General features: G+C 40.3%; 1 protein-coding gene across 3 annotated transcripts in view; it reads right to left on the bottom strand.

Annotated features, from left to right (window-relative positions):
* Window positions 1-25,990, bottom strand: part of BCL2L13 (BCL2 like 13) — a 66,207-nt gene that overhangs the window by 7,563 nt on the left and 32,654 nt on the right. For all 3 annotated transcript variants that reach the window (XM_079716066.1, XM_079716065.1, XM_079716067.1), the window contains exons 3-6: window positions 18,845-18,952; window positions 16,633-16,789; window positions 12,092-12,161; window positions 5,850-5,993 (exon numbers count right to left, since the gene is read on the bottom strand). In XM_079716066.1, coding sequence (XP_079572192.1) covers window positions 5,850-5,993; window positions 12,092-12,161; window positions 16,633-16,789; window positions 18,845-18,952 — 479 coding nt within the window. The remainder of the gene's footprint in view (window positions 1-5,849; window positions 5,994-12,091; window positions 12,162-16,632; window positions 16,790-18,844; window positions 18,953-25,990) is intronic.

Genomic DNA, 25,990 nt, shown 5'->3' with positions numbered 1-25,990 from the left:
GAAACCCTTCAAAGAAAAAGGGAAGCAGAGAAGAAACTGAACTACGGAGGTAAAGGGACTCTCGTAGAATAAACGTAAGATAAAATGTAAGCGTAACCTTGGTTTTAGTGGTAGGAACGCAGTACAAACAGCTTGGAGATCACTCAAAGAACCATTTCGAAGTGTGCAGCAGTGCTTCACCACGTCTGTATTAAACACGTTTGCTTCGAGTTTTGTTTTGGTTCACACCAGTTACAAATCATTCTGCCACTTCAAGCAGTGTTTCACACGCCGGGTCACAGCTGCCAATGAACTTAACTGTTCCAGCTGAGGACGCCGGGGCCGACTCCCAAGACCCCACTCCCTGGTAACTCAGAGACCCACGTCCCCTGGCGTGTACCAGCCAACCCTTATCACTACGATCTCTCTCTCAAGTATTCACCGGAAAAGACAAACACAGATACCTTGCTTCTCTACATTCAGCCAAACAGGGTACTAACGACCAAATGCCTCTTAGATCGCTATTAACCTAAAATAAGAGAAGAGAGGGAATTCCCTGGTGGTCCAGTGGTTAAAACTCCACACTTTCACCACCAAGGGCCCGGGTTCGATCCCTGGTCTGGGAACGAAGACCCACAAGCCTTGCAGCGCAGCCAAAAAAATAAAAATAAAACAAAAACAACAAAAAACCCCTAAGAAAATACTGTGAGAGAGACTCAGAGAAGTAACTTTCCACCTAATGTGATGACCAAGACCACAAAGAATACATTTTAAACACAGTGCAGTACACACGCACATGCACACGCACAAATAAAACAAACAGATCTCATGAAACACTAAACCAAACCCTTACTACACTGAAACTACTTCAGTTGCAAAACCCACTTAACTGATTTTAGATCACAAACTATGTGTCACCTTCCACACTCTGTTCTAACCAGTTCTGACCTAAAAGTTCCCAAGAGACAGTCTTCAAACATCCTTGATTAAAACAAACAAACTTTTTGAGGTTTGCAGTTCTTAAAACAGAAATGAGAAGCTTCAAGTCAGAAAAAATAGACAAAAATTAATTTTATTCAAACTATTTAATATTATTACAGATGACATTTCCCCCAGTAATCCTTCATGTAATCTAAATGTTTCACAGGAAGTATTCAGGTTAGCACATGCCGCAGGAGAAAACCCAGGAGAAGACCGCCCCGCGGTGGCCCCTTGCGGGCTCGCAGGCCTAGCAGCAGGGGGTGGGCTGTCCCGGCTCACAGCCATCTGTGCCTGGCTGTGCCCGCTGCCCGGCAAAGACAGTCACCACCAAAACTCGAAGGAAACTTCAATCAGACTCGAGAAGCGGAAAAACACACACTCTTAGGGATGCATCTGAAAAGCTGATATTTGTAAAAATGTAATGTTCTCACAGAACACTTTTTCACACCATCACTTTTGTGAGCTACAGAAGCTGCTCTTCCATACTGTAATTGATGAAACTGAGGCTCAGCGAAGTTAAATGAATTCCCCCCAAAACTCAGGGCCAATATTTGGCAGAGCTGGGGCCACAAACAAATTGTGATTCCAATCAACACCCTCCATCAGAAATGGGCAGATCCAGCAGGCAGACAATCAGCGGGATACAAAGGACATCTACAGACTACTGCCATCCAACCACATCAGGATACACCTTCTTCCCAAGCTCACAGGGAATATTCACCTAGACCAAATTCTGGGGCATGAAACATACCTTAACAAATTTAAAAGAACAGAATTATACTATGTCTGCTCTCAAACCGCAATGGAATGCAACTAGAAATCAATAACAGAAAGACAGCTAGAAAATCCTCAAGTACTTGGAGATAAACAATATATTTTTAAATAACACATGGATCGAAGAATAAATCTCAAGAGAAATTTTAAAAATCTTTTTTTTTTTTTTTTTTGCGGTACGTGGGCCTCTCACTGTTGTGGCCTCTCCCGTTGCGGAACACAGCCTCCGGACGTGCAGGCTCAGCGGCCATGGCTCACGGGCCCAGCCGCTCCGCGGCATGTGGGATCTTCCCGGACTGGGGCATGAACCCGCGTCCCCTGCATCGGCAGGCGGACTCTCAACCACCGCGCCACCAGGGAAGCCCTAAAAAATCTTTTGAAGTAAATTAAAATACAACTTATTAAAATTTGTGTGAGACAGTGAAAGCAGTGCTTAAGTGGAAAGTTACAGCATTGAATGCATACATTAGAAAAGAAGAAAGATCAAAAATCAATCATCTAAGCCTCCACCTTAGGAAACTAGAAAAAGCAGAGTAAATTAAATCCAAAGTAAGCAGAAGATAGTAATAAAAAGAGAGCAGAAATCAATGAAATTGAAAATAGGAAATCAACAGAGAAAATCAACAAAACCAAAAACTGGTTCTTTGAGAAAATAAATAAAATTAATAAGCCTCGGGACTTCCCTGGTGGTGCAGTGGTTAAGCATCCACCTGCCAATGCAGGGGACATGGGTTCAAGCCCTGGTCCAGAAAGATCCCACATGCTGCGGAGCAACTAAGCCCATGCACCACAACTACTTAGCCTGCGCTCTAGAGCCCGTGAGCCACAACTACTGAACCCACAAGCCACAACTATTGAAACCTGCGTGCCTAGAGCCCGTGCTCCGCAACAAGAGAAGCTACCGCAATAAGAAGTACGTGCACCACAACGAAGAGTAGCCCCTGCTTGCCACAACTAGAGAAAGCCCACACGCAGCAACGAAGACCCAACACAGAGAAAAATAAAAATAAAGTAAAATAAAATAAAAAAGGAACTACAGACCCACACATTGCATAGACTTAAAGACAGGATATTTTTGAGACATTTGGAAATTTGAATGCTAACAGGATATTTGATGATATGAAGAAATTATTTTTAATTTTTTTGTGATGTGACAATGGTATTGTGATTTAAAATTAAAAAAGAACCTTTATTTTTCAGAGATACATAGTGAAATCTTTACAGATAAAATTATAGGATGTCTGGATTTTGCTTCAAAATACTACTGTATTAAGAGGGGAAGTGATCAGGATGTGAATAAAGCATAACTGGCAGTAAATTAATGACTGCTAGGACTAAGTGACGGGGGTTCATTATACTCCCGTGTCTGTTTTCATATATATACAAAATACTCCAAAAGAAAACTTTTTAAAAAAGTAGTGTAGAGAATTAAAAGAATTAAAATCCACTGTACCTTCCTCCAAAAAAAGAAAATATGAATAGCTCTATGCCAACAAATCTGAAAATTTAGGGATAATATTCTAGAAAGATTATCAAAAGTTGACAAGAAAAAACAGAAACCTTCCCTCAAAGAAAGTACCAGGTGGTTTTGAAGGAATGTTATAGGAAGCAAGGCACAGATGATCCGAGTCTCCTACAAACTCTTCCAGAGTACAGAAAAGGAGGAACCATTCTTCCCAACTCTAAATTCTTTTATGAAGCCAGCACACCCTTAAAACTGAAACCAAACAAGAAAAAGTACAGGTCAACCTCACTCATCGGGACTGATACAACTAAATGGTGGAACGATTAAAGGAAATTTAACTCACATTAACATCAGAAAAGATAAGGATGGATTCTAATACCAATTCTGTTAATATGGTGCTGATTAGTACAATACATTTTTTTTAAAAGATAGACTCATCAAGGAAAAAAAATTGACATTATTCACACATGGTGTGATTTTCTATCTAGAAAACCCAAAGGAGCCCAGAGATAATCAGAATAATAAGGCAGTTGGACAAATCTGCTGGATATAAAGTCAATGTGGAAAAGCCAACTTGACAAAGGAGCCATAGTTATGCACGACGTTAACACTGGGGGAAACTGGGTGAAGGGCATGTGGGGATGCTTTATCTTTGTAACTTTCTTGTATATCTAAAATTATTCCTAAATAACCTTATTTTAATAAATAATTTTAAAAATTAGTAAGTCTGACAATATTAAATGTTGGGGAGGAGGTACAACAACAAAAATTCTCATATTTAAGAAGAAAAACTCTTATATGCTGTTGACAGAGGGCAAGCTGGAAACCACTGTGGAAAACACTTTGGCATCATCTTGTAAATTAGAACATGTCTATACTCTTGGAACCAGAAATTCTACTCCCAAGTATATACCCAGAGAAACTCCTGCACATATGGATGAGACTCTTTCCAACAGCAAAAAGGGAGAAATGTCTACTGGCAAGCCTGTAGATAAATAAACTACAGATAAATTGTGACGTATTTACACATGGAAACCAAATGCCCATCAACACATCAACTTGGATCATGTGTTCTCAAAGGGGATGAAGTCGAGGGTTAAAACTGATCTGGGGGGCTTCCCTGGTGGCGCAGTGGTTGAGAGTCCGCCTGCTGATGCAGGGGACACGGGTTCGTGCCCCAGTCCGGGAAGATCCCACATGTCGCGGAGCGGCTGGGCCCGTGTGCCATGGCTGCTGAGCCTGCGCGTCCGGAGCCTGTGCTCCACAACGGGAGAGGCCACAACAGTGAGAGGCCCGCGTAACGCAAAAAAACAAAACAAACAAACAAAAAAAACCTGGTCTGGGGAGATGTGAGCAATCTTAGATATTACAAAGGCCTGTGGCCCTCCAGAAGGCCCCAGTACATAAACAGACTTATATCTGTGCTTTTAAAATTTCACGTGGGGAGGAAGGAGATGATAAGGATAAAAATGTCTAAAAAGGAACCTTAGGGGGGTGATAATGAAAAAACAATTGAGAAACAATGACCTAGGTGAATCTTAAGAATACAACACTGAATGAAAACAGCAAGTTACAGAAGGAGACATATTATACTATTTACATTAAGTTCCAAACATACAAAATAATATACTGCCTAGGGATATATACATATTAAAACTATAATTCAGAATAGAAGTTGCCCTTGTGAAGTAGGTAGGAACATGTGGATATCTAGGAGGAGTATATAAGGACACTCAAAAGTGTTGGCTGTGTTCTTTTCTTCGACTGGGAGAGGTGTTCATTTATTATTCCTCACCTCTAAAGTGTAAGTATATAAAAGTTATTATATACTTATTATATAGTTTTTCTCAGTATATGTTATTATATACTTTTATATACTAAGTATACAGAAGTTATTTATATACTTTTTGCTAGTATGAAATGTTTCATAATTATAACCACTTAAAAACACCACACAGGCGGACTTCCCTGATGGCACACTGGTGAAGACTCCACGCTCCCAATGCAGGGGGCCCGGGTTCAATCGCTAGTCAGGGAACTAGATCCCACATGCATGCTGAAACTAAGAGTCCACATGCCACAACTAAGGAGCCCGCATGCCGCAACTAAGGAGCTGGCGAGCTGCAACTAAGGAGCCCACCTGCCGCAACTAAGACCCAGCGCAACCTAATAAATAAATAAATATTTTTTTAAAAAACACATGAATTTAGGAGTAAAATCTTAGTTTAACTTAAACTGCAAGAATAGTCTTTCCACTGATCACCATCCAATCACAATATTAAATAACACTGAACAATAATGTTAATGATATTTAACCTATGCTTTTAAAAACAACCATGAGGGGCCTCCCTGGTGGCGCAGTGGTTGAGAGTCCGCCTGCCGATGCGGGGGATACGGGTTCGTGCCCCGGTCTGGGAGGATCCCATATGCCGCGGAGCGGCTGGGCCCGTGAGCCATGGCTGCTGAGCCTGTGCGTCCGGAGCCTGTGCTCCGCAACGGGAGAGGCCACAACAGTGAGAGGCCCGCGTACCACAAAAAAAAAAAAAAAAAAAAACAACAAAAAAAAAAAAAACAACCATGAGGGGCTTAATTATTTTTTCTTTTAAGAAGATTAAAAAAAAAACAAAAACACAAACGTGGAAGCGCATACCCAGCCACCTTGCTGAACGATGTCCTCGGCGGCATGGTCCTCCAGGAAAGTCACACCAAACTGCAGCAATGCACTCAAAGGTTCCTGACCACGTCTTGTCAACTCCAAAAGCATTTGCCGTAGCAAAATCAGAGGCACCAAAACCTTTAAGGCAAAGATGAGAGAGTAAAAAACGAATTGAAATTCTTACAGTTCATTTTATATGTTCAACTACTAGAAAATACACTCCAGTGCATCATAATGAACTCCATTTTTATTATAATAAAGGAAATAAAATAGTGACCCCTACCAGAATTTTTTAGAATAATGCATGTATGTTTTATACCACAGGGTGGTAGAAATAATATTATATGAAAACAACCGGGCCTGTGTGTGTGTGTGTGTGTGTGCGCGCGCGTGCGTGTGCGTGTGTAACAACATATGTATAGGAAATTCACTGAAGCATTATTTATAATAGCAAAAGACCAGAAACAACCCAACAGACCAAATTTTGGTCATCCAGTAAAATATCAAGTAGTTGTTAAAAAGAATAAGATCATCCACTGCCCAACTACCAAGATTTACTTTCAGTGAAAAAAGATAAAGGAGAGTATGTACAATAATGGTACCATTATTCTTAACATTATTGTTAACAGAACATCTACACACACGTTTGTATTTCTGAAAAATACCTAAGAAACTGGTGATAGTGGTAGCCTAAAAAGAGGAAAGCTAGGTAAGTGGTGACAAGGGTGGGAAAATATTTTCAAGTGTATGTCTTCTGTACTTTGTGCATTTTGTACCATGGGCTTTTATTCTATTTGAAAACAAGAACTTTCAAAATTATGAGCTATCTTATACAAGTCATCAAAAACCAGAGGTGTTATTATCACTCCTAATAACCTTATGGCTCAATATTTTAAAATCATAAAAATTTACTTCGGAGACTAACTAGAGTCCCTTTCCTTCCAAAAAAACCCCCTGCATACTGAAAAGAACTAAGTACTTTCAGTTAACTATCTGCATGCAATCTCTTCTGTCTAAAACATCAAGAGGTCTCCACATAACTGGGAAGGACCGTGAAAGGAAATGAAACCAATTCCAGTTTCCTGTCACTGACCCGCCAAGGTCATAGCTGAGGGATTACAACACATTTCTGCAGAAGAGGACAAACAGAAAAGACGATGAGTTTATATCCTCACTAATATTCTTTGGGTTTTTTTTTTTTTTTAAGTAAAAGCAGCCCTGAAGGAATCTCTATCAAAGTCTGAAAGAAAAATGCAAAAAACATACATCTTCACTGTTTGACATTCTAAAAGAACTCCAGCCCCCAATGCAGTAAAAACCCCTCTCTTCTTAGCACCAATGGAGGGGTACAGGGCTATAAAGAAGACTGTGTTAGGCTTTTTCTACAATCAGAAACCTGTTAACACTTTTGAAAACAGAAATGAACATGGGTGTTCACCCAGCCTAGTATTCTGTCTCAGCTGGAGCAGGAGGAGCTTGTGAACCAGCCCTGCAGACTCACATCACACCAGCTCCAAAGGCCTGGGACGTTCCATACCTCAAAACATTCTCATTTCCCATAATAATCTACGAACATGAATATTTTAAAGTTACTCATGTTTAAGCTCTATTACCTCTTAAAAAAATGAGTTGCAAATATTTCATACTTGCTATATAAAAATAACTCTTATTTGTTCCAAATTTACCTCTTTCATGTATCAGATGTAGTTGCCCCCATTTTACTATGTAATAATCTAGAGATAAATCTGTAACCCTCTTTCACTACTGTCTTTAGTCCTTAACCGTATTCCCTCTCATTCACTATACTTTTTACGCTGAAATCTACTAATTTTTTAGTCCGTTCTTCACATAGCAATTCCTCCACTGCTTTTATCATTTAAGTTATCCTTTCCTAGATCTTCTCCATCCCAATTACATCTTTCTCGAAATGCAGTGAGTGCAGAAACTTCCTTTTACAAGACTAACATCTTCTATTTCGTTGACAACACTCTTGGTTATACATGTCCTGTCTGCTTCACCTATGTGACACACTATCTTCAAGGACCCACTACACTTTATAATTTAGATTGTCTTTACGTACTCATACCCACTTGCCCTCTAATTGCTATGATCACACACAAAGCTTCATGAGTATTTCTACAACTGACCTCCATCAAGTCCGCATTTTATATCATGTGTACACCTGATATTTTTTGTACTTCACCTCCCACAGTATTAAAAAACTGTTAAAATAAAACTGGATCCCCAAGTATCCATTCCTAAAAGGTCCCACTATTTCTATCTCTAGCACTAAAAAGCAACCAAGCAGTCTTACATTTTGAATTCTTTTCTGTAAGTCATTTCCTTACTGGATAACAGTAATCGCACAACTCATGTAAGTTATTGGTTTGTTCAATAACTTCTGCAGTAGATGCTAAGGTGCTTCTGACCATCAGAAAAGGTTATCTCCACTCTCTGTCTCCCCATATACACCACGTGGTGTCTTCCTCCAACAGGTTATATGCACTTAGCTAACAGTGTTATCCGTCTACTAAAGAACGTATGAGCTTGCCTGGTGCAGAAATGACGTATATCAATTTATAGCTCCAAGAATCCCTTCCGGGAAAATACTGTGATGATAATTACACATTTTGGTCCATGAATCTACTCTTTAACCCTTCTATATCTCAGCAATTCTAGTAAATGTCACACCCTACAACTTTTATCTAAACCTAATCCATTGATTAGGTTTGAATGCCTTTGAAATATCTGCTTCAAAATAAAATTTAAGAGAAAACCAGACATTATGTGTCACTCAGTGTGATGTCACAGGAAATAGAGAACACCACCACTGACATGGTCTTGCCACAAAGATTAAACCTGAATATGATCAGGCCTCTAGAGCAACCTACCAATGGAAAGAAGATACAGTGGGCCCTTGAACAGCATGGGTCTGAACCGGAGGAACCACGGGTACTGAGGGCTAACTCTAAGCGATACACTGAGTTCTCCCCACAGTAAATACTAGAGTACTACCCCATCCGCAGATGCAGAACTGCATGTATGGAGGGATGCATGTATGGGACAGGAGGGCCAACTTTAAGTTATATGAAGATTTGCGGCTGGAGGGAGGGTCGGTGCCCCTAACCCCCGCATTGTTCAAGGGTCAGCTGTGCATGTTAGCTGTCATCTCAGTGATGCAGTCAATAAAATCCAGGAGGTAGAAAATTTAACAGAACAAATAATCTGTAAGTAATTAGAGAAAAAAAATAAAAACAAAACCCAAGAGGAAGAGTAAGTCTGCAAATTAAAAGACTTAGGTCACATATTATGTGATCATATGTATATAAAATGCCCGGAACAAGCAAATTCATAGGGACAGAGTCAAGCCATATGGCCGGGGGCTGGAAGGAATAGGAAATGGGGAGTGACTACTCTAAGGTATGAGGCTTCTTTCTGGGAAGATAAAAATGTTCTGGAATTAGACAGTGGAGATGGCTGCACAACTCTGTGATTGTACTAAAAAACATTAAACTGTATATATCAGAAGGGTAAATTTTATGGTATATGAATTATATTTCAAAAAAAATTTTAAAGACAAGACATATCAACCAAATACAATGCATGAGCCTTGTCTGGATCTCGATTCAAACAAATCAGCTTAGGAAAATACCTTTGTGAAACAACTGGGAAAATCTGAATACTGAATAAATAGACTATGTGCTGATATTAGAATGACTGTTAATATCTGAGGTGTAATCATGGTATTCTCAGTTGTTAAAAAAGGGATATAATTATCCTTGGAAATACATACTAATGTATTTATAAGGTGTGCTTCAAGGTAATCTGGGGTACAGTGTGGGGAACAGATGAAACAAGACCAGACACATACTGAAAGCCACCGAGGCTGAGTGACGGACACGGGTTTGTTACATTATTCGCTCCGCTTTGTGCACGCCTGACATTTTAATAATGAAAGGTTTTAAAAGATGAGTGATGTAATATGCCAGTAAGACTTAACCGAGGCAAATAGTTCACTCCTCTTTGCTACCGTGTCTCTAAAGTCTGTTTATTACATGTGAGCACTGTGCCCTAACACTCTAGCGTTTCCCTTTAATGGCCACTCTCCTCTTTTTCTATAAGCAGGTAAGTTCATAGGAAAACCAATTCCCATGAGGAAAAATAAAAGAAAATTAAAGAATAACCTACAATTCTGAGATAACTACTATGGATTATTTAATGTTTTGGCATACATTCCAATTATTTTTCTTGGCATATACATACTATACAGCCTACATTTGTACATTTACTTTAAAAAAAATCATTCTATTAATATGGGTTTGTGACAGCTTTATTCCTCCACTTCTTTTGATCTATTTAAAGAGCATTATACCAAGATGCTTTTAAAATCCCTATACAGATGAACTGACATTCAGTTTGGAAACTTGGCATGCTCTGTGGACATTTTTTTCATTTGAGTCTTATGTACCTACCAGATAGCCATATTCATATAATGATGCTACATCAGAATTTTGCAAACATTCACGCAAAATATAAAATGCAAAATATGGGCTAATTGCTTAAATAAGCCAATCTGATTCTGATTGGGGTGGAAAGAGGCATTTCAGTTTCCTATCATAATAAGCCAGGTTCTTTTTAGCCCTAAAGGACTTAGGAGAGGGATACTGGATTCATCAGAGCAAGTCATATTCTAATTGGCATGCTTCATTTACATGAGGTATTCAAGCCACAGCCTTGGCAAGATGAGAGACTAAAATGAGGCAGGGAATGGGAAAAAAGGACAGGTGAAGAGGGAGAGTGAAGACTGGGGTTTACTCCAATTTTTTAGGATAAGCATAGGATGGGGGGGTGGGGGAGGCAGGGAGACACACGAGAGTTGATTGTGACAGTCCTAGACAAGGGTGACAGGAAAAGAACATAAAATAGGGGGAGAAGGCTAGTCATATTAGGTATCTAAATATTTGTTGTTTGATATACTAAGAAATATATCATAGCCAAGCTCATTGTTATTTATAAAATGAGAGGTTTGTTTTATTCCACGAAAGCGAATGAAACAGTCAGATATTTTAACAAATTTTTTACAGCTAAGTAACATACTAAAACTCCATAATAGTGACTATTTGGTAACAAGGTTCCATGTGTTAAATCTAACATAATAGCCACTGTGTACAGAGTGCTTACTACGGGGCCAGACACTGCACTAAAATAAGCACTGAACCACACATCATGTCACTCAGTTCTAATAAAACTTCTGAAGTTAGTAGTATCATCTCCACTTCACATATGTGAAAATTAAGACTTCAAGTGCTTAATTCACCTGTCCAAAGATATGCAGCTAGTCAGTGGCAAAGCTGATACTGAAACAAGTCCGATTACAGGCCTATGATGCTAATGATTATGCTATAATGCCTCCAAAGCCTGTATTAAGGTGAGTAAAAATAATATACATCAATTAGGTACATAAGGTCATACAGTCTGGCTCACGGTAGTGACAATTCTGAGTAGAGGTGGCTATTTATAAAAATAACTGCACTGCACTTTCTCGTCCCCAGCACCACATCACTAAGGGCCAGACTTCCTCCTCAGTGAGCTGGACCACCCCCTACCGCACCCCCTGAGACTCGGCCTCAGCAAGGTGATAAGTGGATAATACACCCTGAGACGATGGGTCAGCAGCATGGTACAGTGGGAGAACACGAAGCTGGAATCAGAAGATCTCAGCTCCAGTGCCGGTTCCAAAATGTATTAGTCAAGGGGTCTTAAGCAAGTACTTTAACTTTTTTTTTCCCTGATTAATCACCTGACCTAACTAACTAGCTAACTAAACAACAAAACGAAAGTTAATAAAATTCATTCTGCCTTCTCCGAGGGATGGCTGCAATGCTCAGATGGTAAACTATCAGCAAAACTGGGGCTATCCCTGTGAGAACCACAAGCTGTGTCCCCAAAACATACTCACCTGTGAACAAATGACCACCTGGAGAGAAATGTCACATCTAAGGCAGAGAAATGAAGAGATCATGGGAAATTCGGGACAGATGGGAAGGCAGATGGCACAACTATGGAACATGTGGTTCTGCGCCAGCCTTAATCAGAAACACTGCATAACACAGCTGGATTTATGCATTAAACAACAAGCTCTAACAGTGTTCTCTTATACGATGCTAACAATCCCTCCTGTACTTTATCACTAACACACTAAAATCTTGTAAGAGAAAAGATAACTTGGTTTATACCTTATTCCAGCCGCTGGCATGAACTGTGGTCTCCAGTGTACATTCCCGATATGCCTGATATGTCACTGGCCTGTAGAGATTTTTTTTAAAAGTCTGTGTCACAAAGAAGGAAAATTCTAAATTTCCAGATAAACATACAGTCACTACTTTGCTGTTGAACTTTTTGCTAAAGTAACACAGATTTTTCAACATATAGTTTTCTATGAGACATGGCTTTCAACATTTGGTATGCATTTTTCTTTAAGCATTCTCTACAGGCTGAGATTTATGCTACGAGCTTGGGAAAGCAGTTTACAACATAAAAAGAGAAAAATATATAATAACAAATGTTTTACAATTGCTTGAAACTTATCCAACAAGGCTTCTACGTTGCAGATAAATATAAACACTTGGGTTATTAATACAGAATCAAGTAATAACAAATAACAAAAATTATCTCATTAATAAAATTGAAAGAACAAGTTAAACTTTTTTAACAAGTTAAAGGCAAAAAATGTAAAATATTTAAAAATTAAAGGGACACTGTCACTGGAAGACTTTTCAAACTGGGGACATAAGCTGGAATAAGCAAGGTCAATAAAGGAGCTCTGTGTTTAACCTGGAGTCCTGGGACACCCAACCCTGGGGCGGGGCTCTCCTTCTGATTATTCCTGTCATACAGACACTCGTTTATGGAGGGGATGGATGTGAGTGCTGCATTCTCAGCGTGGGCCCATGTGCAAATTAACATCAACGACAAAGACACTCCATAGCAACTTACACATGAAGGCACCAAGGCTCCTGGACAACAGATTTAGTAAAGATTTACCTACCCCCTCCCCCCACCGCCTTTTGTTGGCAAAGAATTAACATATATGTAAAAAAGGAGAGGAGTCTTGCTTTTATAGGATTTTAAAATCCATTCCAAAGGCATTTTCTGCTCTGACCACCCGGTGGTGGTCTCTTCAGCCTATGAATATTTAAGATTGATAACAGGTACACTTACTGGTAGCCTATTGCTATGTTTTATATTTTTATATATTTGTGTTTTATATTCTATTGCATACTAGGAAACTGAAGCTCAGAAAAGCTAAGAGACTGTCCCAAATCCACAGGGCTGCAAGCAGCAACAGAGGAATAGGAATTCACACCCAGTTAGTGCTGGCTCCAAAGGACACGCCGCTGCTCCTAGGATTTTGAAATGGGCCACGACACACTGATGCCCCATGTAGCCAACGAGCATCTGGACCAGGGTAACGAGGTCCAATAATCCTCAGTATTATTGAGGAACACACCAGACTGCAGAGACTCGCTAAAAAGAAAGAACCTATGACATCTCACCAATAATTTTTATAATAAATACATGTTCCAACTATAATAGTTTTAACACATTGAGTTAAATAAAATATATTTAAAATCTGTATGTAATATTTTTACGTGGCTGCTAGAAAATTTTAAATTACATACATGTGACCTGCATTTATCTGCTGGACAGCGTGTGGCTCTAGATGTTTCAGAGAACAGTTCTGATGACACAGGTATAGTTCTTTTCTGTAAGTCAATATAACGTAACAGCACAGTGACACTGAGGAGTTAAGATACGAGGGATGGGGGCTTCCCCGGTGGCGCAGTGATTGAGAGTCCGCCTGCCGATGCAGGGGACACGGGTTCGTGCCCTGGTCCAGGAAGATCCCACATGCCGCGGAGCAGCTGTGCCCGTGAGCCATGGCCGCTGAGCCTGCGCATCCGGAGCCTGCACGTCCGGAGCCTGTGCTCCGCAACGGGAGAGGCCACAACAGTGAGAGGCCCGCGTACCGCAAAAAAAAAACTTACTGCCATCACACTTAAAGCTGAAAGACTGTATACTTTCAACCTAAGATTCAAATTAAAGCAAAGATGTCTTTAAAAAAAAAAAAAAAAAAAGATATGAGGGATGACCGTCTTAATAAGATGTTATGTGCGACCTTCCTGCTATCGCACTGCCGTTAAAGTAAGCGTACAACTGTTTGAAGATCCGGGCGACACACTAGGTGGCTGTAACACAGGCCTGAAGCAGACACGCTACCGTCTAACCTGCCTCTTGCTCCCTGCAGCTCTGCTTGCGTGCGTCAGTCCCTTCACGTCCTTTCCTGAACTGCCTGCTGCGCTGTGCACCATGCCAGTCCTTACACGGAATCTGTCTATCAGGCTAAAGTACTTTAGCATCCTTCAGAATGAAACATGATCTGAAACATTATACGTACACACATATATGCACATAAAAGATCCAGAAGATTAAAACACTCAAAAGAGATCTTTTTTTTTTTTTTTTTTTGCGGTACGTGGGCCTGTCCCATTGCGGAGCACAGGCTCCAGACGCGCAGGCTCAGCGGCCATGGCTCACGGGCCCAGCTGCTCCGCGGCATGTGGGATCTTCCCGGACCAGGGCACGAACCCGTGTCCCCTGCATCGGCAGGCGGACTCTCAACCACTGCATCACCAGAGAAGCCCTCAAAGGAAATCTTAAACATAGAAAAATAAGTAGTTAAAAAATCAGCCCTATCTAATGAGCTACTTGAATTCAGCAAAGAAGAAAGAGGAGGGGAAAAACTTTTCTTTTTTTTTTTTTTTTTGGGCCGTACTGTGCGGCTCACAGAATCTTAGATCCCCGGACCAGGGATCGAACCTGTGCCCTCGGCAGTGAAATGGCAAAGTCCTAACCACTGGACTGCCAGGGAATTCAAGGGGAAAAACTTTTCAGATTGCTGGTGCTTGGCTGTATGAAGAGTTCAGGATTAGTTTCCCTACTTTAACAAAACTGTTTGGGGGAATAAGTGGTATTTTCCACCTTAAAAATACTGCCATCAGGGCTTCCCTGGTGGCACAGGTGTTGGGAGTCCGCCTGCCAATGCAGGGCTCGGGGGTTCGTGCCCCGGTCCGGGAAGATCCCACATGCCGCGGAGCGGCTGGGCCCGTGAGCCATGGCCGCTGAGCCTGCGCGTCCGGAGCCTGTGCTCCGCAACGGGAGAGGCCGCGGCGGTGAGAGGCCCGCGTACCGCAAAAAAAAAAAAAAAAAAATACTGCCATCAACCTGTATAATACTTCTAGTTCAACATCAGTTATTTTCAGGATATTAATAACTTTTTGAAGTTGTTAAGCTTTGGGGGAAAACAAAACAAATATTCATCCAAGACTGTATTTTTTTAAATATAATTTACTTTGCAGTGAAAAGATCAATTTGTCCTGTAGATCATGAAAAGGACTCCAAATACATATACTGTAATACTGTTCTTCACATACATTGTACATATATAAAACTATAATGCGGTTCTTTGGAGAGCTCGTAATATCCCAGTAAAGTTGAAATGAACAGAGAAGCGATGACAGAGTGAAATGACTTGACACAAATAGTCTGCATCAAAGCTGGAGACCATTTTTTGCCTTATGCTTCTCAGTTACTTTACTCCCAGTCCCAACTGCTTTTACAAGTTCTTTATGTTTGTATTGGCCAAACAGTAAGCTCCTTCAAATCTAAGATGAAAGCTCAATATACAAACTCCATGCAAGTATGGCTGCTCTGGCTTAAGAAGAGTGGAGCGGGCCCAACCACCGCCCCTCACCTCCTCACAGCACTCTGAGAGCCACTGCTGTGCCTCCAGATTTCCTGTCTCAGTTTTGCTTCCCCACACCCAGAATTTTCTCTCCACATTTATTTTTAAACTTTCTATGTATAAAGTTAAGAAAATCCAAATATGATTTTCATTCCACTGTTTCTTATGTATAGCTGGGATTTTTACATTTGCTCATGTCACCAAAATATGCGGAAACAAACTGAATCATCCTTAAACCCAAATTGCTTTCTTCTAACAAATGGTAATGTATAAGCTTTGCCTTTGTGAAAGTTAGGGATTACTTTACTACAACAGTAATTTGGCATCTGAATGTTGGCCCCTTGAGTGAAGGAACAGTCTTCACCTTGTTTTAGTCATCTATCTTCATTAAACCAAACATTTTTTAAAATTCACACCAATCTGTTAATGATTCTCATCAAAGAATTAAAGGAAACAAATTTTTAAGGTTTACAATAAATGACTTGGTTCTACTTAATATACTTTCATGATGAGCTTCTTGCCTCTGGCTTTAATAGCCAGCACGACAGCTAGGAAAGAAGTTCCCATAGTAGGAACGTGGCAGCAGTTCCACAGGTAGGTGTGCAACCCCAAAGTGTAGCAACATCCAGGACGCCCCAAATATAGACACAACGTCAATCCCGTAGTACAATGAATAAAACCCCAGTCATTCCGCTAACGCTGGTCACGAGGGAGTGCTGGTAAAAAATGGTCAGCACAAGTGAAACAGCTTGTGTTTACAACCGGTGAAAGCATCTGTTGAAACCTGACAGCCCAACAAGTAAATACAAATGGTCAAATTCATGCTGGAACAGTTAAATCACTGCTCAAAACGCAAACAGAGATGACTTGGGAAAGCAAAAAAAGAAAAAGTGAAGACAAGTAAGTGAGAAAAGAAGTGACACTGTTCACCTAAAACAGAGGCTTAAGAGCACAGAGGCCGTGGGGACTCACCGGCTGAGGAGCGTCTGCAAGGCCCCGAGCAGAGGCGCCCTCAGCTCCTGCGACGCCTTCTCCCCGAGGTGAGCCAAGCAGTCCTCTATGGAGCTGTCGGGGTTTGCAGGGCTGAACACGGGCGAAGTGTGGCGGTCGAAGCCTGTGCTGGAGAAGGCTGAAGATGACAGAAGGAAAACCCAAGTTAATGAGCAATGCCAGAAGCTGTGCTGTAAAAGCTCAGGGGGTTGGGATGCCAACTACTGGGGACTAGCTAACAGTTAGTTATAAGCCACTTAAACATGTCAGATCATCGTTATGGGATATTAATGTTTCCTTTGAAAGGCCTTCAATTTAGAGGTTTTTTTTTTTTAAGGAAAGATTTTTATGAAAAATCTTAGTTTCAAGAGAAGAAGAAGGCTAAACTGACATGGCAAAATACACAAACCAATTTTGTATATTACCGCAGACCCATTCAGTCCAAGAATGATAAATGAGAGCAACTCCCAGCTCTATCACCCCTCTCTTAAGATTTGTTTTTACCTTTACAAATGTGGCTCTTCTTAAACCAGATTCTGATCAGTTATTCCACCTTAGAGGACCCCATGACTTTCACCCCCTTTCAGAGTGAACTTCCAGACTCGCACTCATGCACATGGATATAAGTTACAAGTATACAAGCTGCCGCTCACACATCCAGCTTCTCCTCTGCTTCCTCACTCCCTGTTACACAGACGCAGCCCTGCTCTAACTGCAGGAAGGAGAGGCCAGATCAGCCCTGGTCCAGGGTACAAATGGGATGCAGGGCACAGACTTCCAGGAAAGCAGGTGGCCTGTACCCACTCCCAAGGGTTATCAATAACCTCCATAAAGCATTTATTGCATTAATCCAAAGCCTGCTCCTAGAAGGCTACAAATTTCACTAGAGTTAAGTATGTATTTCTTCAAGAAAGATATACATGGCTACAAAGTTCACAGATGCTGCATGGTCTGAGCAAGCCTGAGAATGCCCACTCTGATGCTAAGTCTTGGGGAATACAGGTTCGATGAGGAAGTGCATATAAGCCTTCGCTGCCATTTTCTTTTCTGCCTTTTGCCCATTTTGCCATGCAGTACTGTTGTCAGAAATGGACAAGGATTAAAACAGAATTATAACATTAATCAGTTAAAAATGTCAGTAAAGGAAAATAAAAGAGAACATTAACATTAGGTTTCTGGATTTTTGTAAATTTCTATTTATATTTTTTCTTTACTAACATGGAGCTGATTTATAAACATGATTTCTGTTTTTTTTGTTAAAAATTACTGGGCAGGGAATTCCTTGGCAGTCCAGTCGTTAGGACTCGGCACTTTCACTGCCATGGGCCCAGGTTTGATCCCTGGTCGGGAACTAAGATCCAGCAAGCCGTGTGGCATGGCCAAAAAAAAAAAAAGAAAAAAAAACCCAAAAAAATAAAAATAAAAAAATAAAAATTACTGGGCAATACACATCTACACAAAAACTTGAACATGAATATTCATAGCATCATTATACATAATAGCCAAAAAGTGGAAACAACCTAAATATCTATCAACTGATGAATGGATAAACAAAATATGCTGTATCTACACAGTGGGATATTATTCCTCATACAATGGGATGAAGTACTGATCTGTGCTACCACGTGGATGACCCTTGAAAATACTATGCTAAGTGAAAGAGCCAGTCACAAAACACCACCCAGTGTATGATTCCATTTACGTGTAGACCCATAATAGGCAAATGCATGGAGACAGAAGGCAGATGGATTGGGGATGGAGACAGGGGACTGGTGGGACTAGAAGTGGGAAGTTACTGTCAAAGTATATAGTGTTTCTTTTGGCGGTGTTAAGAATGTTATCACTGCCACCACCATCTATAGCACATGAAAAATGAAAGCACGCTTACATTTCTCCCTTTAGTGTTATTAATATAAAGATATCAATCACACTGAAGGGAAAGTAGTACCTTAACATGACTGTTTAGTCCATTACTTAACACCAGAAAAGGCTCCATCTACTCTGTTGGGTATAGTTTAGAAACTTATAAACAGATTCCCCCAGGAAAGAAAGAGGTACGTTCTAGTTTCACCTATAATCCCAGACCCATGAAGCTGTGTAATGAAATGTTGTGAACACTCCACCGTAAAAAAAAAAAAAAAAAAAAAAAACCAAACAACCCACCAATTAACTAGGAAAATAAGGATAAAGAGACCTTCAGCAATTTCTTTGTCCAGGGATTTTAGCTCTTCTTCAATTTCAGTTTTAACTTTTAATAAAACTTCTTGATCCAGAGATTGTGAAGCTATATCCTGTTGAACCCCTGAAACCAATAAGAAAGGTTACTAGTGAAAGAGGGGGAAAGAAAACATTAGAATATGGGTAGGATTTTAAGCATTAAGTCAGAAAATACAAAATCAAAACTCATTATCTTGACTAGGGGCTAGGAGATAATGTAAAGATGAGGAAGCTGAGGCCTGGGTAGGTTGTCCCACGACTATGGAGGAGCTGTGACTGGAATTCAGGCCCGTGTGAGTACAGAGCCACTAATGCAGGCTGTGTCCTCCTCCTCATCTGGTTGGGCTGCTAGGAAGGAAACAGCTCAGAAACAGTTCTGACATAACAGAAAAGGAAACCTAAAAGGCTGTCTAGATCAGTGATAATGTCTCCTGAAAATGACATTCACGGCCCCTTACCTTCACATCTTCATGCAAACTGCAGCTCAAGAGAAGGCCCATTATCATCAAAAGATTTATATCCTCCAAATTAAGAAAACCATGAATATACCAAAAGTATGGGGCACAAGCTATTCTCATGCAGTAACAGGAAAAGTAAGGTCCTGGTCTGTAGCACAGAACGGAGAACAAAGAGGAAGACTCCAAAGGAGAAAAATAAACCAGATGCTTAACAATGTACTAACTTTTCCTGCCCCAGATAGCTGGGGCAGAGTGTCATCATTCCATCTGAAACACTGAATCCAACTATGATGGCTCACTCCTCCCATTCAGAATGTATTTATATTCAGAACGTATTTATCTTATATATTCCCAGTACTTTTACAGTTGTTTGTATCACTGACAAGTTTTATAAACAGAGGTTTTAGGCTTTAATATGCTTTCATCCTTTGCAAACAAAAAATTCTGAATTCAAAGATGAGCTTACTAATTTAATTTAGGTCAAGAAACTTATAGCATCTGCAGGCCTTTAAAATTCATTTGAAAAATAAAAGGTTAATAAACATTTCTATATCTCACAGATTATCTGATTAGATTTCAACTTTCAAAGTTGACAAAAATAATTTTTCTTCAGGCTACATAAAACACTTTCCTTCTGAGCTGAGACTAACTAAAATAAAACTCAGACCCTCAAAAGGTTTTTCTGTGGAAAATATAAAATTCCTTAGGTATTTCTAGTTGAAATGCAACAGAAAGGATCCCCTCAATGTCATGGTTAATATATATTTTATTTAATGACATTTCATTTAACATTTCTGCCTATATATATATATGTCTTAGTTGAAACTACATACATAAAAATTTTAAAACATTACCTAAAACAATATGCTACTAAACAACCAGTGGGTCACTGAAGAAATCAAAACGGAAATTAAAAAATACCTGGAGATAAACGGAGATAGAAACACAAGAATCCCAAATCCACGGGACGCAGCAAAGGCAGTTCTAAGAGGGCAGCTTGTAACAATACAAGCCTACCTCAGGAACAAGAAAAATCTGAAATAACCAACCTAACCTTACACCTAAAAGAACTACAAAAAGAAGAACAAATGAAGCACAAAGTTAGAAGAAAAGAAATCATAAAGATCAGAGCAGAAATAAATGAAATAGAGGCTAAACTCAGAAAAGATCAATGAAACTAAGAGCTGGTTATTTGAAAAGCTAAACAAAATTGATAAACCTTTAGCCAGACTCATGAAGAAAAAAAGAGAGGGCCTCCCTGGTGGCGCAGTGGTTGAGAGTCCGCCTGCCGATGCAGGGGATACGGGTTCGTGCCCCGGTCTGGGAGGATCCCATATGCCGCGGAGCGGCTGGGCCCGTGAGCCATGGCTGCTGAGCCTGCGCGTCCGGAGCCTGTGCTCCGCAACGGGAGAGGCCACAACAGTGAGAGGCCCGCATACCACAAAAAAAAAAAAAAAAAAAAAGAGAGAACCCAAGTAAAATAAAAAGTTAAAGAGGAGAAGGTACAATCCACACCACAGAAACACAAAGGATCATTAAGAGACTACTATAAACAACTGTACACCAATAAAATGGACAACCTAGAAGAAATGGATAAATTCCTTGAAACATGCAATCTCCCAAGACTGAATCAGGAAGAAATAGAAAATATGAATAGACCCACTGCCAGTAATAAAATTGAATCAGTAATTAAAAACTTCTCCCAGGGCTCCCCTGCCGGCACAGTGGTTGAGAGTCTGCCTGCCGATGCAGGGGGACACAGGTTCGTGCCCCGGTCCGGGAAGATCCCACATGCCGTGAAGCGGCTGGGCCCGTGAGCCATGGCCGCTGAGCCTGCGCGTCCGGAGCCTGTGCTCCGCAACAGGAGAGGCCACAACAGTGAGAGGCCCGCGTACCGCAAAAAAACAAAACAATTAAAAAAACACACCTCTCCCAAAACAGAAGTCCTGGACCAGACAGCTTCACAGGTGAATTCTACCAAACATTTAGAGAGGAGTTAATATTGTACCAATCCTTCTCAAACTATTCCAAAAAATTGCAGAGGAATGAATGCTTCCAATCTGATTCCATGAGGCCAGCATCAACCCAATACCAAAACCAGACAAAGATATCACAAAAAAAGAAAATTGTAAGCCAGTATCACTGATGAACACAGATGCAAAAATCTTCAACAAAAACCAACTCCAACAATACACAGTACACTAAAAGGATTATAGACCACGATCAAGTGGAATTTATTCCAGGGATGCAAGGATGGGTCAATATTTGCAAATCAATCAATGCTATACACCACCTTAACAAACTGAAGAATAAAAATCATATGACCATCTCAACAGATGCAGGAAAAGCTTTTGATGAAATTCAAAAGCTTTTATGATATTTATGATAAAAACTCTCAACCCATTTATGATTAAAAAAAAAAACTCTCAACAAAGTGGGTAAAGAGAGAATATACCTCAACATAATAAAGGCCATATATGACAACCCCACAGCTAACACAAAAGACCCTGAATAGCCAAAACAATCTTGAGAAAGAAGAACAAATCTGGAGGTATCACACTCCTGATTGCAAACTATACTACAAAGCTACAGGAATCAAAACAAAATGGTACTGGCACAAAAACAGACACAAAGATCAATGGAACAAAACAGAGAGCCTGGAAATAAACCTATGCTTATATGGGCAATTAATCTACAACAAGAGAGGCAATAGGGAAAAGATAGCATCTTCCATAAATGTTGGAAGGGACTTCCCTGGTGGTCCAGAGGGTAAGACTCCTTGCTCCCAATGCAGGTGACCCGGGGTTCAATCCCTGGTCGGGGAACTAGATCCCACATGCACGCTACAACTAAGACTTCGCATGCCACAACTAAGAAGTCCACATGCTGCAACTAAAATATCCCACATGCTGCAACTAAAATATCCCACATGCTGCAACGAAGATCCCACATACTGCAACTAAAACCCAGAGCAGCCAAAATAAATAAATAAATATTAAAATAAAAATGTTGGGATAACTGGACAGCTATATGCAAAGAATCAAACTGGAACACTTTCTCACACCATATACACACACAAGAGAACTCAAAATGGAGTAAAGGCTTATAAGACTTATAAGACCTGAAACCATAAAACTTCTAGAAGAAAACATAGGCAGTATGCTCTTTGACATGGATCTTAGCAATATTTTTTTGGATATGTCTCCTCAGGCAAGGCAAACACAAGCAAAAATAAACGGGATTACATTAAGCTAAAAAGATTTTGCACAGTGAAGAAAACTAGCCACAAAACAACAGCCTAATGAATGGGAGAAGATATTTGCATATGATACTATCCAGAATATACGAAGAACACATACAACTAGACATTAAAAAAAAAAAAAACTCTATTAAAATTGGGCACAGGACCTCAACAGACATTCCAAAGAAGATGGCCACCAGGCACATGAAAAGATGCTCAACATCACTAATCATCAGAAAATGCAAATCAAAACCACAATGAGATTGTCACCTCACACCTGTCAGAATGGCTATTACCAAAAAGACAATAAATAACAAATGCTGGCGAGGTCATGCACTGTTGATGGAAATGTAAATGATACAGCTGATATGGAAAACAATGTGGTGCTCCCTCAAAAAATTAAAAATAGAACTACCTTACAATCCAGGAATTCCACTTCCAGGTATTATTCTGAAGAAAATAATTCAAAAAGATATATAGATATATATATATATACACACACACACACACACACACACACACAGAGGCACCCATGTTCATGCAGAACTATTTACAATAGCTAAGATATGGAAACAGCTTAAGTGTCCATCAACGGATGAATGGATAAAGAAGATTTGCTGTGTGTGTGTGTGTGTGTGTGTGTGTGTGTGTGTGTGTGTGTGTGTGTGTGTGTGTGTGTGTGTGTAGGGTTGGCCAAAAAGTTCGTTTGGGTTTTTCTGTAAGATGTAACAGAAAAGCCCGAATGAATTTTTTGGCCAACCCAATACAATGGAATACTGCTCAAGTATAAAAAAAAAAGAATGAAATCTTGCCATTTGTGACAACATGGATGGACCCAGAGGGTATCATGCTAAGTGAAATAAGTCAGACAGAGAAAGACAAATACCATATGATCTCACTTATATGTGGAATATAAAAAAACAAAACAAATGAGCCAACATAAGAAAACAGAAACAGACTCATAGAGAACAAACGGGTGGTTGCCAGGGGGAGAGGGGTGAGGGAGAAGAGAAAAAAACAGAACAGTAACCATGTGAGGTAATGAATGCTAATTAGCTTGCTTGTGGTAACCATTTCACAGTGTACTTTTATATGAAACCATCACGCAGTACACCTTAAATATATGCAATTTTTCTTAATTATACCTAATAAAGTTGGTAAGTTTTTTAATTACACAGAACAGACACAGGGACTTCCCTGGTGGCGCAGTGGTTAAGAATCCGCCTCAATGCAGGGGACACAGGTTTGAGCTGTGGTCCGGGAAGTTCCCACACACCGTGGAGCCACTAAACCCGTGCGCCACAACTACTGAGCCCACAATGTGCCACAACTACTAAAGCCTGTGTGCCTAGAGCCCATGCCCCGCAACAAGAGAAGCCACTGTAATGATAAGCCCACGCACCACAACGAAGAGTAGCCCCTGTTCGCTGCAACTAGAGAAAGCCCACACGCAGTAACAAAGACCCAATGAAGCCAAAAATAAACAATTAAAAAAAAAATCTGCCTTCCAATGAAGGGGACAAGGGTTTGATCCCTGGTCAGGGAATTAAGATCCCACGTGCCACCGGGCAACTAAGCCCAAGTGCCACAATTAGAGAGAAGCCCATGAACTGCAAAGAAAGATCCCGCATGCTGCAACTAAGACCTGACGCAGTCAAAAATAAATTTAAAAAAAAACACAATCTTACGCAAAATTTGAAGACAAAATGTATCCTATGAATAAGGTAATCTTTGTAAATTCTCATAAAGCATAAAAATCTATCATTACATATAGGTTTTGTTTTTCCGATTTTTTTTTACTGTGGTAAAATACATCTAACAAAATTTACCATCTTAACCATTTTTAAGTGTACAGTTCAGTAGTATTAAATACATTCATAATGTTGTGCTACCATCCATCTCCAGAACTCTTTTCATCTGGACCCACCACACAGTAACTCTCCATTACCTCTTCTCTTCAGCCCTTGGCAAACACCATTCTACTTATCTCTCAGTTCTGACTACTCTAAGTACTTTATACAAGTGGAATCATACAACACTTGTCTTTCAGGAACTGGCTTATTTCACTTCCAGACTTGTAATAAATCTCAAGTACTGCTTATAATTAGAACAGGTTTTCCTTTTAAAAGTAATCTGGGGCTTCCCTGGTGGTGCAGTGGTTGAGAGTCCACCTGCCGATGTAGGGGACACGGGTTCGTGCCCCGGTCTGGGAAGATCCCACATGCCGCAGAGCGGCTGGGCCCATGAGCCATGGCCACTGAGCCTGCACGTCCGGAGCCTGTGCTCCGCAATGGGAGAGGCCACAACAGTGAGAGGCCCGCGTACCGCAAAAAAAAAAAAAAAAAAAGTAATCTGTAGTTTAGACGGCTCTACAACATCACTGATTAATATAATTACAGTAGGTAAAGAGACTTCCAGAATATACGTAACATTATTAAAACAAGGCAAACACAGACTGGGGAATTATTTGGGGTCAACAGACTGAGGAATTATTTGGGGTCAATCTTATTTCTTTCACTGAAATTCTCTCTCTCTGTCTGGCTTCCTGGAAGGCGTCTCAGTAAAGGGGAAGGTAAGATTTGGGGCCAAGCATTCCAGCTCATTACACGTGACTTTAGGCAACGAAAATAATCTTCCTGAACCTCTCCTCTTACGTGAACAGGAAAGTAATACCTACCACAAAGAGAAGCTGTCAAGGGCAGTGAGATAAATTAGTTAAGCTCCACCACATCAAAAATGCTCAAAAGATAGTGGCTCCCACCCACCAATCCTTCTGACTCTCTGAAATGGGTTGTTACCACTGCACAGTGATCTTTCCCCAAACCTTGTCCCTGTGAACAGAATCAGCTTATCATAGATTTCTAATCAATGATGCTCATACAGAATCTGCTTTCAGTACTCTAACAGTCTGGACCAGCAGAAACAACCTTCTGACAGTTTAGATAATGCCAAGTGACATAAAGTGTCTGTTAGAACACCAACAGTTACTCTCACTCTTCAATTGCTGCGAGAGAATGGCTTAATATCAATTGATCTAAAACTAAAATACAGGAACTTCCCTGGTGGTCCAGTGGTTAACAATCGTCTTGCAATGCAGGGGACACAGGTTCGATCCCTGGTCGGGGAACTAAGATCCCACATGCCGCAGGGCAACTAAGCACACATGCTGCAACTACTGAGTCCACGTGCCACAACTAGAGAGAAGCCCGCACACCACAACAAAGAGCCTGGATGCTGCAACTAAGACCCGATGCAACCAATAAATAAATATTTTAAAAAAAAACTAAAATATATTTTTTCCTGAACACATGTCCAACAGAGTTTAATTTATATTAAAAAATACAGAAGGAAAGTTAATTTTTTAAATATAAGTGTACATTTCACAATAAATTCATGTGGGAAGTTTTACGAGGAAGCTACAGTC

The sequence above is a fragment of the Hyperoodon ampullatus genome (genome assembly GCF_949752795.1).
Source record: "Hyperoodon ampullatus genome assembly, chromosome: 11".
Lineage (NCBI taxonomy): Eukaryota > Metazoa > Chordata > Mammalia > Artiodactyla > Ziphiidae > Hyperoodon > Hyperoodon ampullatus.
Note: the sequence above shows the minus strand (reverse complement) of the source record. Positions and strands in the feature narration are given on the sequence as shown.